The following is a 17,838-nucleotide window of genomic DNA, read 5'->3' on the forward strand; positions in this document are numbered from 1 at the left end:
TTTTCTCGATTCGATTTGATTTTCTTCCCATTCTGCTTTCGGTTGGTTTTAGTCACATTATCATCATAATTGCACAGTGGGTATCGAATGCCGGGGCTCTCCGTTCGACTCCGCACAGTATGACTTCCTTCCTGACAGCTCAAAAGCACAACAGAGGTAGCACAGAAGGAACGAAACCGAGATCATTATGCAACAAACCTTGTCTAATAGTTTACTTTGCAGGCATCATTCTGTTACGGCTTGTGCAATGAGTGCCCTGCGTTGGTGTTAAGCCGTACCTTTAAGCGTTAAAATAGGAGGAAACAAATAAATAACGTTGAGTGACGATCACTCCGCAACTGCATCGTCTATTGTTTTAAGGTTTAGGTCATACTGGTCAGCACCGTATCAATTGGGAACAGACACGTTGCAGGCAGAAGATAAGAAAAATAAAACAGAGAAAGTAGCTCAGAGGGACGGAAAACAACGAAACCACAAATTTGTGTCGCACAAAGCATGATTCACTTTTGTTCTAGTTTTTGCTTCAGTTCTCTCAACCACAGGACATGATTTGGTGTCATGCTGAGGAAAGTGTGTTCATGCAAGTTGTCTCATGTGTTAAACAAAAGAATGTATATTTTCTTTTTTATTTAAATATATCAATTCAATCTTCTTGACTGACTCATATTTTCTGTGAACACCTGGAGCTGAGTGGTGTTACTGCTCAATATCAATGTATAAGCTATCTGGCCTTAATGATTGCCCTCCTGAAGTAGTTATAGAATCCCAATATCATGGGCTACCGCAATGTAGTAGGGCTTTGTTATCAGCACTTCAACCCGCTAATTGCCGACACTTTCTTTTACAATCGATTTCAATTGCCAAATGACTCAAAGTGTGATTCAAGACTACCTCAACACATCGTATATACGTGGTTGTAGGGCAGGTCTAAAATTGCTCCTCAATCTGATCTGTCACACGCTTGACCACCCGATGTGGCCTCCCCCTGTATTGCCCTTTCCCATCTATCGAATCTCAATAATGCATTGCATTCAAAATAGCTGCAGCGTATGAAACTGCGCAAATTGTTGTCACAAACTAACCGGTGAACCGGCAAACACTGATAACGATGACATTGCCTCCAACCTCAGCTACAGACTCAGTCAACTAGCGTGGGAAAGTGAAATGCGGCTAATGGCAACTCGGCGAAGATGTTTTTATTGAACTAATAAACCGTTTAAATAAAATTGAATCAACTCAGTCGGCGAATCTTCGACATAAATAGGCTTAAGAAGACACTGGAGACTCCATCCCGGAAGAAACGTACATAATTCGCTCACGCGAATGTTAATTACTACGCCGTTACTTATCGCAAATGAAGTGTGACGAGTGTCAAGACTCTTCTCTGGCCTTCCTCATCCCTATTCCCCCAGTAGTCACGAAAGTGGATTGAGTCGTTGATAAGCGCGTCTACCAGCACGTCTAGCTGGTGGTGTAAACCGCAACAGCAAAAGTGCTTCATTTCACACTCCTACAAGTGTTGCAAAAGTGGTGGCGTGTTGTTTTGCGATCAGAACGATTTGTTTGTTTTTGAGCAATCAGTTGATTTGATCATAATAATCTCAGACAGATGACGAATTGGAGCTTATACGGTTCTGTAACGTAGTCAACTAAATGCACTGATTCTTGATTGTTACACTGCAATGAACTATTCAAGAGGACTTAAACGGCTCCAAGAATATGGTCTATTTTGAGCGTCAGATCTTTCTAATCTGCAATCGATCGCCACGCCTTATCTGGTTGACCTTAAACCCTAGGAATGACAGCACATTTCACCACTCAGAGCACAACCCTCTCGGGGGTGTATTGATGGTGGCCGGGTTTTCTGTTAACCGCAGTTCATTATACGTGCGACAGACTGACCTCGAAACGATAACGATCTCTACCGACGCGATCATCATCAGACGCGGCAGCCAAACGCAGCTGTACGAGGAAGTTCCTGCCGACTGTTTGTCAGATCTTTGTCCATGGATTGGGGTTTTTTTTGTTGTCTTTGTACCATTTGGATGGGCTGCGGTTTTGGGAGAATCACTGACCATTACAAAGCAATTACGCATTAATTTGTCTGTTTTTTTTTAAAGTGTTTTAATCAACAAGGTGTCATAACAACGAACCATAAAGCGTGTTGTTATCAAAAAGAGCAATCAGGTTGATAAGCAATATCAGTTTTTTTTGTGTAAAAATCCAGTGTCTATAGCATGTGATAATTTGATAAAAACAATACCCTACACTCACGCAATAAGAGCATGATCAAGCTTCTAAAACGAGTATTTCTAACACGCATTAAAGTTTTTGCTCCCACAATCCTAATCTTTCTGCGCAATTCGGGTATTCCAGCCTATCAGGCATCTCTCTTTTCGTGTGATTCACGACGCACCGCACTGTGTCCCACTTTATGCGAGGGCGAACATTTCTTCACTCATGCAAACCCGTCCGTTGTAATTCGATACAGGGAACACTCAACCCCGGATCGCTACATTAATAAAAATTCACATTTCCAAATCCCAGGGCCACCTGCAGACTGTGGTGTATGCACTGCACTGCACTGCATCATAAAATTAGCCGCCCGTCCATCACCAGAGCTGCATCAAGGGACAAAGAACGATGTTGCTGGAAAGCGGAATGGGTATACGTTTCTCGGGATGATTTCGAAGGGAAAACGAAAAATGCAACAGTACGATCGGAGATATTCGGAGAGTTCGGTGCACAATTCATCTGCGTAAACTATTAACCTAATTTTGCGGCATCCCTTTTTCGTAACCCTTTTGTAATCTCAATATATTGTTGAGGAAGGGCTTTTAGGTGCAGATCCTTACTGTTATTATTTCTAACTGCCTGAGAACTTACCCTATAAACGAGACATTTCGAACGCGTATCAAACTATTCAAGTCTGCACCTTTCAATGTATTCATTAGAAAGTATTTGTTATTTTGATCTTGGAACTGGAAACAACTAAAGATATCACTTAATTTGCTTATGCAATTTCAGTCTCATTAACTTCACAAAATAAATAGACCTTTTCAGAGCCAATGTTTTATAAATACTTTTTCCCTTGTTCCACCTCACTACGCCACGCACACTAGAAACCCTCCCAGTGTATCCGCTAATATTGAAATCGAACCGGCAAACCCCAAAACGCTACCAAACTACACGCCGCGCACCACTGCGGCCGATGAAGCGATGATTTGTTTAATGTTGTCGGCACCTCCCAAGAAGCGTAGCCCAAGCCCTCCCGCCTTGACGGTTCAGATTTTCGGCTGAATTATTGCCTTCCTGCCTACCGAACGCCACGAGACGCCGACCAACCTCAAGCGAAATGTTACGCACTTGCTGCCGAGCAATCATTCACCCGGCATCATCATAACGATAGCTCATGCGCTTCTCCAACTGGACCGGGAAGGGAGGCTGTCTGTGCTGGTGGACTGGGTTTGAAAGTGATCTTCCGCAGAAGCACAACCCAAACATGCACACACACACACGCCCAAATGCCAGCATCATCAGCATGGAGGAGGATCGCGAATCCGATCCTTCACTGATGCGAACGACATGGCGCTAATACGTCACTTTCATTGCGGTTATTGTGGGGTTTTTTGTTGCTGTTGGTTTTACTTGCACTGAGCCCGAGTTGGCCAATGTGCATGGTGCCGCTCGCTGCAGTCGCAACGGTCCATCATCTGGGCAACGATTCGGGACAGTAAGGAAGAAAAACAAAAATCCATACACATATGGTTACCATTTGACGGGACTGTCATTTAAATTATCATAAATCGGATCGAATTTCCATCCCGCAGTGGCCAGTTGAGAGGGCGAGAGAGAGAGGGGAAGAAAACGCGTCCGAATTGAGAAAAAAAGAAGCTCTTTGCACGAGACGAACCATACAATATGGTCTTCGTTCCCGCAGCATTGATGCTGCCTGTGCTGTGTTTGCATATTTTTGACTGTTCTGTTTTATGATGCATCCTCGAAATCTTTCGCAAACGAACTACCGATTTTTCGCCCACGTTCATTGCATTGCATTTCGGTTTTTACGGATCCTTCCTTCTGCTTCTGAAGCTGCTGGTAGACCTTTTTTTTTGCTTTCCTTCGTGAAGTGCTCTTCACTTTTGCAAATAAAGCCTCTCGATCGACGGCGATCGATCCTCTTGATCAAGTGAAACGGAAGTAAGCATTGGCAGGCAGAAGAAGATGAAAGAGAATCAACAAGAGAACGAGGGAAAAAAAGATGTACGCATAAGCAAAAAGAATACACAACAAACGAAGTTCTAAATTGCTGTGCCGTCCTGCGGACTGCAAGGATCGCTAGTGAAGCGAACAAAAACGAACAACAAAATCCACGGCAACACAGCAACATGAATAACCCACACGAAAAGTTCGTCGCTGTGAGTGCCAAATCGCCCGAACGTTTGTGCTGTTGCTTTTCGAGAAGATGAAACGGAAACGAGGAAATAGGAATTAATGTAGAAAGAACCGAAAGAGGCAAAGCAAGGCGTAAAGCAATATAAAACACATGCAAACCAATGTGCAAGGCAAGGAAGCAAAACTTGCACAAAAAGCAAAAAATTAAATGCATACGATCGAACGCAAAGGATCGTAAAAGGAAGACAGAGACAGGGAAAGAGATAAAAATGAAGCTCGCAAAAAAACAACAAACCTGCACACATTGCATTACACCACCATCTGAAGGGGGGAGGTTTTTGAGGGCAAATTGGACGCGTTCTGGTCAGCCGTTGCAGCGAATTCGCGGTGCAAAGTGCATCGTCCAGCGCGTTGGAAGACACCGAAAACGAGAGAAAACGGGGCACGGATTGGGGGAAATTGGGAAACACAAGCCTCTGTCCACAACCATCCCGCACAATAAACCTCTTTCTTTGGCGAGCCGTTCGCGAGCGAGAAAGGACACCGAGCGGTGGACAACCTGTTGGGAAAAAGTGGGGGGAGAGCTTAGGGTGAGCTGAGCTCAAGGTACCCCAAAATCGTTCCCTTTTTACGATTCCCCTCTTCAACAGGCCCGGCTACTCCTGTACCTTCACCCTTCACCATCCGGAAAGGTTGCATGAACAGACCGCTCACACACACACACACACAAACGATCGCGATCAGGGGGATTTTTAAGCAAAACGATCGAAATCATCGAAAACGATGGAAAACTCGACGTATCTTTGGTGTGTTTGTGTGGATTGCGTTCCTCTCGCTCGCTCCCTCATCGACAGCCCTTTTTTGTTTTCTTCTTCTCGAGGTCTATTGCTCCTTTTTTTTTTTGTTGGTTGGTGATGAACCTCTCCCTCAAGATGGACCCTGTCCCTTCACTCTCTTTTCCCGCCCGTGCTTCTGCGCCTTGTTTTCTTTGCCCTTTTTATCCATTTATCTTCGTCTCGTCCCGTGCGTTGCGTCTTCCGTCTTCCGTCAGAGGTTGGGCAAGGAGTTTTTCGTTTTCTTCTTCTCTCTCTCTCGGTTTGCCCTCGACACACGCACAGCCCGTTCGCCGTGCGCTTCCAGCGGCGGAAAAAGAGTGCACCGTACAGTTTTGCTGCACGTGTGTGCATAACCCGGACCCGGCGGTTTGATGGGCACATGATGCCACATCATGTGAGCCCGTTGCTCGTCGAGCGCATCATTGAGCGAGCAAAAAAAAAATGAAAAGGAACCATCCCGTTTCTGGGGTGAAATAAATGAAGAGCCAAGGAGAGAACCAAAAAAAAAAGAAGCCTATCCCTCACATCTCCTTTTTAACACCCCTACACTGTTGGGTGCGCTCTAAGCAGCAAGGGAAAATGAATCTGTCTTTGCTCGAAACGATTCCTGTTTGCTGTTCTTGTTGCGTTTTTTTTTTCTTCCTTCAATTCTCTTTCTGTTTGCATCCCCTTTCCATGCTTGCACATTTCTCGGTTCCTGGGTCTATTTTTATCCCTGAAAATACGCACTTCTTTCGCGCGCGTTCAGCTCATTTTGTAAATATTATGATTCGCTGCTTTGGAGGATCGCGGATCTTCTGAGGGGCGATCAGGGCGACCCCAGCGGGATCGCTGCTGCTGACCTGGAATTATGGCACCGTTGCGGCGTGCAAATATAAATATCCACCAACAGTGTTGATTCGTGTGCGGCACGGCAGGTTCGTCTCCTGTCGCTTTGCCGTGTTTTATTTGTCAAAAAGGGGGAAGTGAACAAGGGTCCGCCCTGAACAGATGCAGAGAGAAAGTACACACCGTACATGCCGGGATTGTTGTCATCGGGAAAATTAGAACTTTGCGCTCTGCTCCTAAGCCTGGTGCAAAATGGTGAAGATTATTTTTGCACATCGTAGCAAGAATGTAATGCACGCGCTGGTCGAGGGATTCTTCCGTTGCGTTTGCCCGGATGGGGCACATAAATTATGCGCTTTATCGTTTGCGTTGTGTGTGATGTAATGGGAATAAATTTAGCACCGCTCAAACTGTCCGCAGAAGCCATCTTTTCTCATATATCAAAAGGTGATTGTTTTTGTTTTGTTTTTTTTTTTGGCTTTGGGAAGGATGAGGATGTGTTTATAGGTACATTACGTTTCATAATGTTTGACATTAACTGACGGACAGGATAAGAAACATTACCTGCTCGTACTCGCAGTGTAATAATTTATTACACATCCTTTTTTCGTTTCGTTCTTCACTTATTCACATCAGAGCGAAATATCTCTCATTAAAAGTATTTTCCCAACCGATACGATACGTCAGGCAAGATCATATTTACTGATACCGATCTTCAGCACCTTCCTCGGGCTTCGGAAAAGAATTCCCGCATACAACTCCCGCTGCATCGCTTCACGATCGCGACATTAGAAATATTATTTTTCAATCGTTAATACCCACAGCGCCCGATGCTAATAGGATTATGTTTCTTCCTGCTGCAGTAAATGATGCCCTATGCGTTTATGGTTTTTCCGTTTGTTATTCGAGCTACCATTTCTGGGCCCGGGTCTTTAACAACTCTTCACCGTCCATTAACGTTTTATTGGCTCGGAGTACCTTCAAGCTCCAGCTCCAAAACCGCTTATCGGACAGGATCATCGGGTGTGGTTAAACGATTCGTCAGTTTGACCCCTGAACTGGGTGAATAAAAATGGTTACTTAAAGAACGCTTTAAAAGCCCTACATCTGTTTGTTTCTTCCCGTGGTTCTTATCTTGCCCGCCGAAACGTAAACACTTGGCCCTCCGGTCGAGTGGCTGGACAAGCCTCCGCATCGATCCTGCCAGGGCTCGCGTAATCGTGTAGCGACAGGAATGGTTCGCATTGCATCATCCATCCCTCCGTTGGGGATGTTTACGTTGCTCCCCCTCGGTGGAAGGGTGTGGAGGTTTCCGCACACACAAGAACATTCGCGATAGGGCACACTCACACACTCTCTCCGTCTGTATTTGTAACGCGAATGGATGTATAGGCTCGCAATACGGTGAGTAGATAAAAAACAAACAACAAATGATACGCAAATTGCACCGCCGTGATTTGCCCGCTATGTGAGAGTGAGAAGAAACGACTCACTGTTGCGGTTGTGAGACGATCGAGTAGGATCTCACACAACTCTCAGCGCGTCGTCCCGTACGTCATCGTTTCTTTGTTATCCGTCATCGCAGGCAGCGAGCTGGTGGATGCGTTTTACTCGCGCACACATACACGAGACGTGAGAGCAGGCCGAATTAGATTTACACTGAGTATGATCGAGGCAGGATAGTGTGTGAGAGTGGTGGTAGGTACAGTGATGTGCGTAGCTTTTGCTATTTTTAATATAGAAATGTTGTTATTTTTTGGGAGAATATCAAACCATTATGAGACTTTTCATATGATCGATCATACTGTTCGTTCAATTTACTAGTCAATTTACTGTAAATATTTTATGAATTTATTCTAATGTAAGACAACTGGCGTGTGCTCTGCTGTAAGCGCTACAAGATCAGGTTTTTGCTTGTACGGTGAGTGCGCTACGGTGAGATGAAACGAAACGCAAGCAACAGAACGAGAGCGAGAGCGAGAGAAAAGGCAAACACGGCTACGGCAGCTTGCTTTCGCTCACTCCCGCACTCGCTTACGAATTGTTGTTGTGCGTGCTCGCTCACACACGCTCGATCGTACGAGCGTTATCTTGTCGGTGTGTGCGGTGCAGCCCAGAACAGCAAAAGGGCTAAAAGAGTGGGGCAGGAGGAGAGCGAGCGCTCGCGTTCTATCGTTTGGTTTTTTATCTCTCCGTCTCCCACACACACATGCACGCTCACACCATCGGTAGGGACAGGCTCCGAGTGTGTGTTGTTTTTTTTTGTTGTGTTCTTGCCTGCGTGTGTGTTTCTTGTTTCTTTTTATTCCTGTTGTTCGCTTCTCCCTCGCCCGTGATCGCTCGGAAAGGCAAGTGAGCAGCAGCAGCAGCGCCCTGTGCAGTGCCAGTGGAGAGCATTTGTATAGGAGTTGCACAGCGCGTCGGACGCACCAGTCGGAGAGACACACCAGCGCACCTACCTGCAGGCAGCTAAAGGAGGACTCGGCACACACATAGTGAACGCATCGTCGTGTTCCGCCGCGACCCAAGCGAGAGCGTCGTTACGCGCGTGTGTGTTGTGTAGCCCCGTAGTAGTGCCTTCCAAGCGGTGGGATTGGCCAGACCGTGTTCGAAACGTCTTCCAGAAAGATTGTGCGAAAAACGCGTCGAGTGTGAATTTGCGGAGAAGCCCAAAATAAAAATCACGATCCTACGAATCAACCCCAGAACGATCATCGAACAAACGTCCGTAAACAATCCTTGCGACAGCTAGAAAGGGTGTGACGCGAGTGTGCAAAGTGTGTGTGCGTGCGAGTTTATATGCAAGTGAAGACGAAAATCTGACCCTCCGACACCTTTGAAAGGGCCGCGCCAGGGAAAAAAGTGTTAATCGTGCATTGCATCAGCGCTCGGAAACGCACGGCCCACTAATAAACATCAATTTAAGCGGGTGCAACAGTCGCGCCGTGCATGTGTGCAATAGCAACAATTGACAGCAATTGAAAGTGGCTTGCAGGGCGCATCGAGGCGTGTGTGCGGATAAGCCCTTTCCCGAGACCGGCCCGCTACCGATGAAGATGATCATTTTGTCGATCTTTCTCGAGAGTCCCGATTGATACCAGTGTGTGTGTGTTTGTGTTCGTGTACCCGTGTACTGATCAGTACTGAAAGAGCGCACCTGTGCACTTGCCAATTCTTACACTGCCCATATAGCACCAAAGTGACCAAAGTGTTCCAAACAGTGTGTTCACACGTAACGTTTAAGTGATTGTAGACAGAGCAGAGGGCGAGGCAGACGACGGAAACCGTAAACAAAATCTCAGGAGCATTTCTGCTTGTGTGCGTTTGTGTGATAGTTTGGTTTTGTGATGGCCAAACCATTTTCGCTACCCGAACCCGGCCCGGGCGGAGGATCGTCCTCGTCTGGCGCGGGTCCGCCCGCCAACAACGTGTCTTCTAACTCGAACGCGGCTGCTGGCGGTACCGCTCCCAGCACTCCCGCCCTCCCGAACGGTTCGGGCAGTGGGGCGAGCCATCCGGCCAATCCGGCCGGCCCGCTCGGGCATCCACCGTCCGCTCCGATCCCAATGCCCGTGCCCACCTCGCCCCAGCAGTACCATCTGCAGCAGCTGCACCACCATCACCAGCAGCTGCAGCAGCACTACCAGGCGTACCAGGGCCCGCACGGCACGCTGATGGCCGCACCGCCCGGGTCGTCGGTCGCCGTGCCGGTGGATCCGCATCTGATGCTGCCGATGACACCGCCGCCGAGCGGGTTCGCCACCACCGTCCAGACGCCGCAGATTCCACCGGTGAACGAGCAGCTGGTGCAGGCCCTGTACGAGGCCATCTATCGCTGTTCGCTTGGAGGTAAGTGTCCGGTTGTTGTACTCAATTTCGCTCTCTATGTGTTCCTGTTGCCACCGCGAACTTGCGCGTGGTGCGTAGCAAATCGTTCAAATAGCGTCGAACGAAAGGTGCAAAAAACGGCGATTAACACGCAGCATGAGGGTTCGTTGTCTGCGCAGAATCAATAGCGACTGTATGGATAATTTAGAGATGATGAAGCGGTTAAGCAGGCTGTAGCGATAATTGATCCCACGATGTGCTTCACTCTTTGAGTCGCTCAGAGTATAACTGAGAGTACAGACTTTTGGATTGAGTTCTACGAAGATGTTCTACTTTGAGTTCATCTTAGAGCCTGACCACAACTTTTGATAAGAGATGGTCGAGTTGAGTCTCGTGTCACTCTGGAAGTAAGATCTAAGATGTTGTACTCATTATGACAATGAGCAGATATACTGCGTAATAGAGCATGGATATACATTATCCAAGAATCAGTAGAACCTTTGACCGACGATTATGTTCAATTAATCAAATCAAACATCAAACGAGCTCAAAATGGAATATTCATGTATTCATAAAACAATGGTATTGGAGCATTTTTTGTATGGGACATCCCATCAAAGGTCTACATGGAAATTCAATTTGGAAGCATAAATTACCATTCCGTTTGAATGTTCAGTAATCGATCAGTAATTATAATTAAACCCACAGCGGTGGGCCACATATCTAATCACTTACAAGCCACGACTTACCACGACGCTCATTACACAATTGAGTCTTCGAAAAGCGTTTTTTGTACGAGAGCTGATTTCCATACCTGCACTTCTTTCTCAATTACGAAGCGGGGCGCATATACACCGTCCCTGGGAAGGAAGGAATGCATTTCCCCATTGAAATCGAATTAATCATATTTTGCGTTACACTAAATATGCTATCCAAACACGCAACGTATCATGTAGTAGTTCCGGTATGTGGGTCGCTTCATGACTGATTGGCTTCCTTTCAGCGCGTGCCTGATGTATTTGTCGTTCAGTGCAGACATGTAGCGTCACCTAAGGTTCTTCCTACTTCGAACGCTTCTATGAGTGATGGTCATTTTGGGTGACAGTGTTATTCCGTCGTCCCCCGGTCTCTCGCTAACGTAATCAGTTTTACGAGTGCATCAGTCGCGCTACTTTAAGTGATTAGAGTGCAATAAGTCGCGACCCCCCCCCCCCAAACCGGCATAAAAGATGCATTTCCATCATGCTAGCACAGGAGTCGCTCATTTCGTTCGGTTTGCTGATGAATAGGTTTAAGATTCATTCAACCAGTTCACGGGAAGGAACGGGTAGTGGGCACAGACACCCATCAAGCTCATAATATGCTAATTTATTCGTCTTTGTCCTGGCTCGGTGTACAGGATCGGTTTCGTTCGGTTCGCTGGTGATGTTTTACGATTAATTTAACGCCGCTTGCATGCTTGCTTTCGACCGGGGCCGAGCAATCTAAGCTGGAAGAGCAAGGGAGGCGCACTAGAAACAACACATCACTCAAAACCCGTTACATAAATATTTATATTAACCTATCAATCTTCTATTAACTAATTGAACACTTGACGACGCGCTTTGCGCCTGAATGTGGCGCGCACATACCGCATTTAGAGGGCATTTGTAGCGATTTCAGGTTTTTTTTGTTGGATATTGTGTGCTATGTCCAAAAGCAATCGAAAATTGTGTCCCGTCTGGTCAAGAAGCTGCCTGCTCCAGTTTTATGACCAATTTTGGGGGACGAAGGAAATGCAATCAAAAGCGATGGTTCATGCCCTCTACCGGTTTGGATGTGTTGAAGGCCTGTATTTACAGTTCTAAACGCAAAGCTCCCAAGGGGCAACGATTTTTATCGCATTTTTATCGCCCTAAAAGAGCATTCGTCGCGCACCCTGTTCTGGCGGGGGGAGCTGGTGGAGCTCCAATTGCGCTTCAAATGTCCGTTATTCCCTTGTTAAGGCACCAAAAACGGCCTGCGTTGACCCGACACAGGGTTATCGCAATGGTGGCAGATAGGATTACGTCTCGCGAGCCTGCCGTCGAGCTGTCTGACGCTAACGCCGCGCTAACGCTTTCATAACGCTAACGCAAACAGGCTTGCGCGGACTTTTCAAGGCTAGCAACATTCAGAGCTTAGGCTTTGCAGAATAATTTATACGCAACTCAGATATCAAAAAAACGAGTTACAAAAATGTACACAGAACTGGATGCACTTTGCTTCCGTCCTTCCGGAATGTGTCGTATTGCATTTTCCTTACCTGGGTTTGGTGTGCGCTGTAATCGAGAACTGCCACTTTTCCAATGCGAGCGAGTCGGAGAAGTTGAACCCATTTTACCCCAGTGTACACGCATACGGGTCGGTGACGTAAAACGGAAGAACGTGAAAAATGCATTCGCCTCTTTGTTGTGGGTAGTGCACTTCCCGTATGTCTACCACGTGCCGACAGTGACGTGCTCGTGCTGGCTTTGTTTGAGCGTTGGACGCTGTTGCGAAATCGAATCCAGTGCGACACGCTTGCGAGAAGGTTTAATGCTCGCACCATCTCAAGTGGCATTCGATTGTCGTAGGTTTTCTTTTTGGCGGATCAATGGCGTGAAGACCTATGGTGATAGTGTGGCAGCAGAGTGGATTGGTCTTTGCGTTCTATTTGCATTTCGTCTTCTGGGGGATTTAATACACGGAAGGGGAGCAATAACTGGGGTTTTTGTTTAGGAATGGATTTGTTAAGTACCAGAGCACGTCGCGCTGGTGACTATTACTGTCAAGGTCAGTCAAGTGATTCTAGAAACGAGGGTTTAGGAGTTAAACGAGAATATTTGTGACTCACTCTGAACATGACCTTGGTGTCGTTCAATTTGCGCAATGCGACGAGTTGTTTGAATTGTTGTTTGAGAAATTATTATTTTCTCTTAGATCAACTACCAAACAAACAAATCGAACTCTCTTTGCTCTGTGCGAGATTAATGACTTCAGAATGGACAACTAATGCCACCCAAGGAAGCATCCCACGTTCGGCGATGGGTTGAAGAAGGAAGCGACAGCAAGCAAAAACATACATATTCATACACCGCGCGCCGCTCGATAAACAATCCGATCGAGCAAACAAATGCAGCAAAAACACTCACAACACACACCGAGAGTAGTGCGGGCGAATCAATCATCCGCCAATCGAACCGAGTCAGTCGGTCACCCTGGCCGGGCAAGACAAATTTGCTTCCCCCCAATGGTCCTGCGGTCCTGCATTGTTTAGTCATCGCATTTCGTTTGGCACACGCCCCGTCAAGCCTTTGCATGCAAACAAATCAAGATGCAAGCGAAAAGTGCGTTGCGTACCACTGGCAGCAGAGCAGAAATATTTATTTATGTTTGCTGTTTCCATTCCACCTTCCCCCCCGCTGGGCAGGGCTGGGTTGAAAAATGTGTTTTCCGGTAAGCAGTGCAGTGCCTTTTCATTCTCCCGAGCTGTAATGGAATCGATCCCGAGAGACAAGTGTCATGTGGTGTGGAAGAACGCGAGCGTTAAGGTTTCGCGTTTCGGTGCGGAAGATTAATGATTTCACGAAGAAGCAGCTGCTTAGAATGAAAATTCCAAAAGTCCGTATGCTACACGGGAACAGAACGAAGGCAAGCAATACCCTCCAGTAGAATGTGGTTTTAAGGTTTGCCAAAAAATGTTGCATCCAGCGCGTTAGGAACAAGTGTGCATATGATTGAAGGGATTTTCCCGGAATCGCAGCGGTTGTGCATCGCGCAGTGTCGCTGCAGCAGTTGATGTATGCTATTTGTTTTCGTTTCGCATGTTTTGCGTTCAAACAACCATCCTGGTGTGGTGTGAAATGTGAGACATTCGTCTAAAGAGATGTGGCTGTGTTAGGCAGTGGCTGCTTCTCCGTAAGGAAATGGCTTTGGTGCGTGACGCGAGAAAGGAAAACAAATCAATAACTGTGCGTTCGCAAGGGGAGAGATACCAACACCGCACTGTGACACGCCGTGACATGAAAGTAAAATTTTAATGATTTTCATTCATTACCCCTTGCTGTACCGTCGAACACTGTGACCTGTTCTAAGGCGATGACATGGCTGCTTAGCGTTTGATGAGCGTAGAGAAATGGTGCGACGACGGTGATCGCGATCGTGATCAATTGCTGTTTCTACCCCGTTTGACATTGAGTCGCCCAGAGGGGGCGTTTGGGGCGTTGTTTTTAGTCTGTCGCGCGCATTATTGTAATTAACACATAAATTACCCCCAGCAGGCGCAACAAATTGATCTCTTTACAACGAAACGACGCTTGTGTCCCTGTGCAACAAATTGCTGTCAGCCTAGGGCAGTAAACCCTTTTTCTTTCCCCCCCGGAGCTGCTGCTGCTGTGTGGAAAATCAATTCGTGCAACGGTCAATTTAAATTAACAACAAGCACCGACTGCTACCGTGTGTGCGCGATGCTTGTAACTGTAAATGAATTCGTTAATTTCCATCACAACAGCCCCCACGAACCCGAACGATCGTTCAGAGACATCTTGCTCGGCGCAGTTCCCAGTGAAAGCACATGCCAAGAACGCTCTAATCGATTTGCTCAAACCGCTCGAACCGCATGTACGGCAGACAGAGAGCACAAACATAGGCGCAAACCAGCTCCAAAATTCAATTTCCAAACTCCATTGAGTGTCGAAAATTTAATCGCCCGATTTTATCCTGCTCAAGCACGATGGGAAGGCTTTTCCAGTGAGCAGCAGTGAGAGGGAGCAACAGCAGGAAGGGCAAAAGGGTTAGGTGGCAAACGGGTTCGAAAACTTACACCGTCACTGTCAAAATTTCCGAGTTGTTCAGAATCAAGAAATCATCGTTAGCTGCTGCTGGGATGCTGCGTCACGCTGTTCCACCGGGAGCCTGAGGAAAGCGAGCCTGCTTTCCATCCCGTAGGCAAACGGCGAGCGCGCCAACACCTGTGTACGAGGCTGGAGGCAGTTTTGGCACTTCGGCCCTCGAAGCTCACTGGTTTCATTTTAGGGATGCCTTTTGTGTGTCTAATCCCCTCCCCGGCAGCCATTCAACGCTCAGCGTTCTGAATCGAAAAACTTATTTTCGAGTTTTCTGCTCCCTTTTTCCCGCAGTGCGAGCAGCTCGGGAGTGGAAAACATGCTTATGTCATGTTATAATTTTCTTTTAAATTACCTCTCATACACACACACACAAACGCATCGAGAATAAATTCAGCTTCAGTTTTGTTAATATTTCAATTTTTGCTCCACTGCATATGATTAAAAAGGGTACACACACGCACACAGCCCCCTCTGTGGGGCAGCTTAAACGAGTGGCACGTGTCGTGAGTCAGCGTCAGCAGCGCAAGTACACCGGTTTATGTGGTTCGATTGCTTGAGATGGCGAGAGACTGCGGCTCCAACACTTGCCCCTCACTCTAGGCACTACTTTCATCGAGCAAACACAAACGGACACGGCGCATCCGACGCAATCTAGTTGCTGTTGTTCTTGGACATACATCTTGCGAGCTATCGTACCTTTCTTCTCCTCCTTGCTGCTACCCTGCCCTGCTCACCGGTCATCTTCCACAAACTGTAGGCCCTCGCCGTCGATACGGTGACTCATCCCTTGTCAAGTCGCGGGCGCGTGCATCCAGCCCGTGCACTCCACGATCGGCCTATAAAAGATCGTTCGATTTTGTTTCCTACTCTGCTCTGGCACCTATATGCGATCAAGCTTATTTTTTCCCACCAACAAGCAACTAACACTGCAAACTGCTGCCCTGGAAAGAATCGGTCATGCATCGCGGCTTACTGCGTCGTTCTGCAGCGCAATCTGGAGCTGACGGAGCTTTAGTTTTTTATTACTCATCCGCTCGTTCGATTCATTGTGCAAGGGTGAATTTGCACTGCCCTACAAGAATGCAATGCATTTTCCAATGTGTTCAATCTCGGAGGGAAACAGCTTTACCCCTGATTGGATATTGCAATAAAGAGTAGAAAAAAACGAAATAACATGTAAGTCAATATTTTTTTATGGCAGCTTGGGTCATAACATGTCTTCCCCTTGGAGCACCGTCAGTGTCCGTCAAAGACACGCCTAAACACATCCAGTGCTCACCTGAAAACCATTCCATCTTTCCCACGACGACGACAGTGGCAGTGGCAATACGCCAACAAACGATACGTTTGTTGCACCGTCCTGTCGGTCGGGAATCGTAAAGGTGCATCGTTTGCATCCCGAGCTCTCTTGACCTTGCGTTTGCATCCCGAGTTAGGTTTGCGATGAAGCATGAAATTAGCACCACCGAACACCGGCATGGAAGGCAGCGCTCGGGAAAGTACCTATCTCTGGTTGCACCTATTAAATACTTGTGCCTATGAGATTGTAGCTACCACCTTTTGCCGTCTGTGCTGTTGGTCGAATTTGGAACCCATTTTCAAGGGGCCACACACTGATCCAGCGTACCCTTTGTGCTACTTTACAACGAGGCATAGTGGAATAGCAGTATGTTGTGGCTCTGCATTTAGCGCGTACAGCACAGGGCAAGCTCAGCAGCTGAAAGCTTATTAACGCCCCTGCACACACATTCCTGTAGCGGTGAGCACAGATGAGAACGATTCCGTTCCTGCGCCCATCTTTGAACCGGTTTAATGGTTAAGCTCCAGCTAGTGACTCTTCCCCCGAAGCGCTCTAACACCACCACCTCGCGCGGTAGCTAATGCACGTCGCTTTCAACCTTCACGCATCTGTGCACTTGCACTTGCACTTGAAACTGTTACTGCCGCCGCCGGTCGGAGAAATGTCTGTGTGTGTGCACTGCACTAGAGTCACCCACGATCCGGGGTGTCGTTCAACGGCCAATGTGGAGGCACATGTCAATGCAATTGTGTGCTTATCTTCTACCCTGCTTGCAGCCGGCACCTTGCGCCTTTTGGCGAGCATTCGCAAGCGGCGCTAATTAAAACGCGCACTCACTGGTGCGATGCATGCCCCCGGTGCAAAAAAGGTGGAGGATTTCTGCGGAAAAAGTAAGAACGCTGCTGTGCCGGGGCAGGTTTCTACCGCTGCCCCGAACGGGTTACGGTTATCTTAATTAATTTCGTTGCCCCGCGCGGGAGGATGTGCTAATGATCGGTCGGCCGTAAAAGGGAATTCTTTTGTCCGCAGATCGTTAGGAAAAGCGCTTTACTCTTGATTTGCAACAAATGCTAGCAGTAAAGCGGCACTGTATGCAACGACTTGTTTCCTTTTTGAACACGGTGGTTTGAGCTATTATTCACTGTAAAACCACGATTGAATGTTTAGACACTACAGACGGCAGCACGGTACAGAACGGTGCCTTCGAACCGTGGCAAGCTTCGTTCCACATGAGCACGGGAATTACGCGAACAAACAAAGGATCAATCAGTCGTTCGCTAATCCTCGACCATCCAGCCAGCCGTGTTTGGGCAGTTTTGGCTGAAAATCGCATGACAGCCTCCCATTTGCCGGGCACGGGCTCTAAGCTACTGCGGACAGTTTTGACGAGTGATTAGTGTGGATTTCCTCCCCCGGGACGACAGAAGCCACACGAGCGCCAGTGAAAAAAATCGGGCTTCCGTACATCGGCCTAGCGCACCGGTTTTGCTTCCGCATTTCCATAGCCATCGACGGTACGGCGACGGTGTGTCTAATCCTTCGCGTAGCTGCTGGTTCTAAATCGAGCCTCAAACCCTTCGGACGCCACCGTTGCGTTGATATGGCGTGTGTTTTCCTTAAGTGGCCAAACATGCCAAGCACCATAAACAACATCGAACATAAACCGAACGGCGATCGAACTTGACATTGACAACTCTTTCTATGCTGCTCCGTGGTGGAATGGTGGCCTCCGGCTGCGGCGACATCGTTCGCATGGGAGTTTGCTCCGCCTTGAAGATCAATCAGTCGGGTGCATCCTTAAATG

General features: G+C 47.5%; 1 protein-coding gene across 1 annotated transcript in view; it reads left to right on the top strand.

The window, feature by feature from the left end:
- The first annotated feature begins 8,368 nt into the window (after positions 1-8,368).
- The window catches only part of LOC133391179 (cell death protein hid), a 56,103-nt gene continuing 46,633 nt past the window's right edge, over positions 8,369-17,838 (top strand). Inside the window, exon 1 of the mRNA XM_061642837.1 lies at positions 8,369-9,908. Coding sequence (XP_061498821.1) covers positions 9,407-9,908 — 502 coding nt within the window. The 5' untranslated portion in view covers positions 8,369-9,406. The remainder of the gene's footprint in view (positions 9,909-17,838) is intronic.

Source organism: Anopheles gambiae, chromosome 2 (genome assembly GCF_943734735.2).
Source record: "Anopheles gambiae chromosome 2, idAnoGambNW_F1_1, whole genome shotgun sequence".
In the NCBI taxonomy this organism is placed as follows: domain Eukaryota; kingdom Metazoa; phylum Arthropoda; class Insecta; order Diptera; family Culicidae; genus Anopheles; species Anopheles gambiae.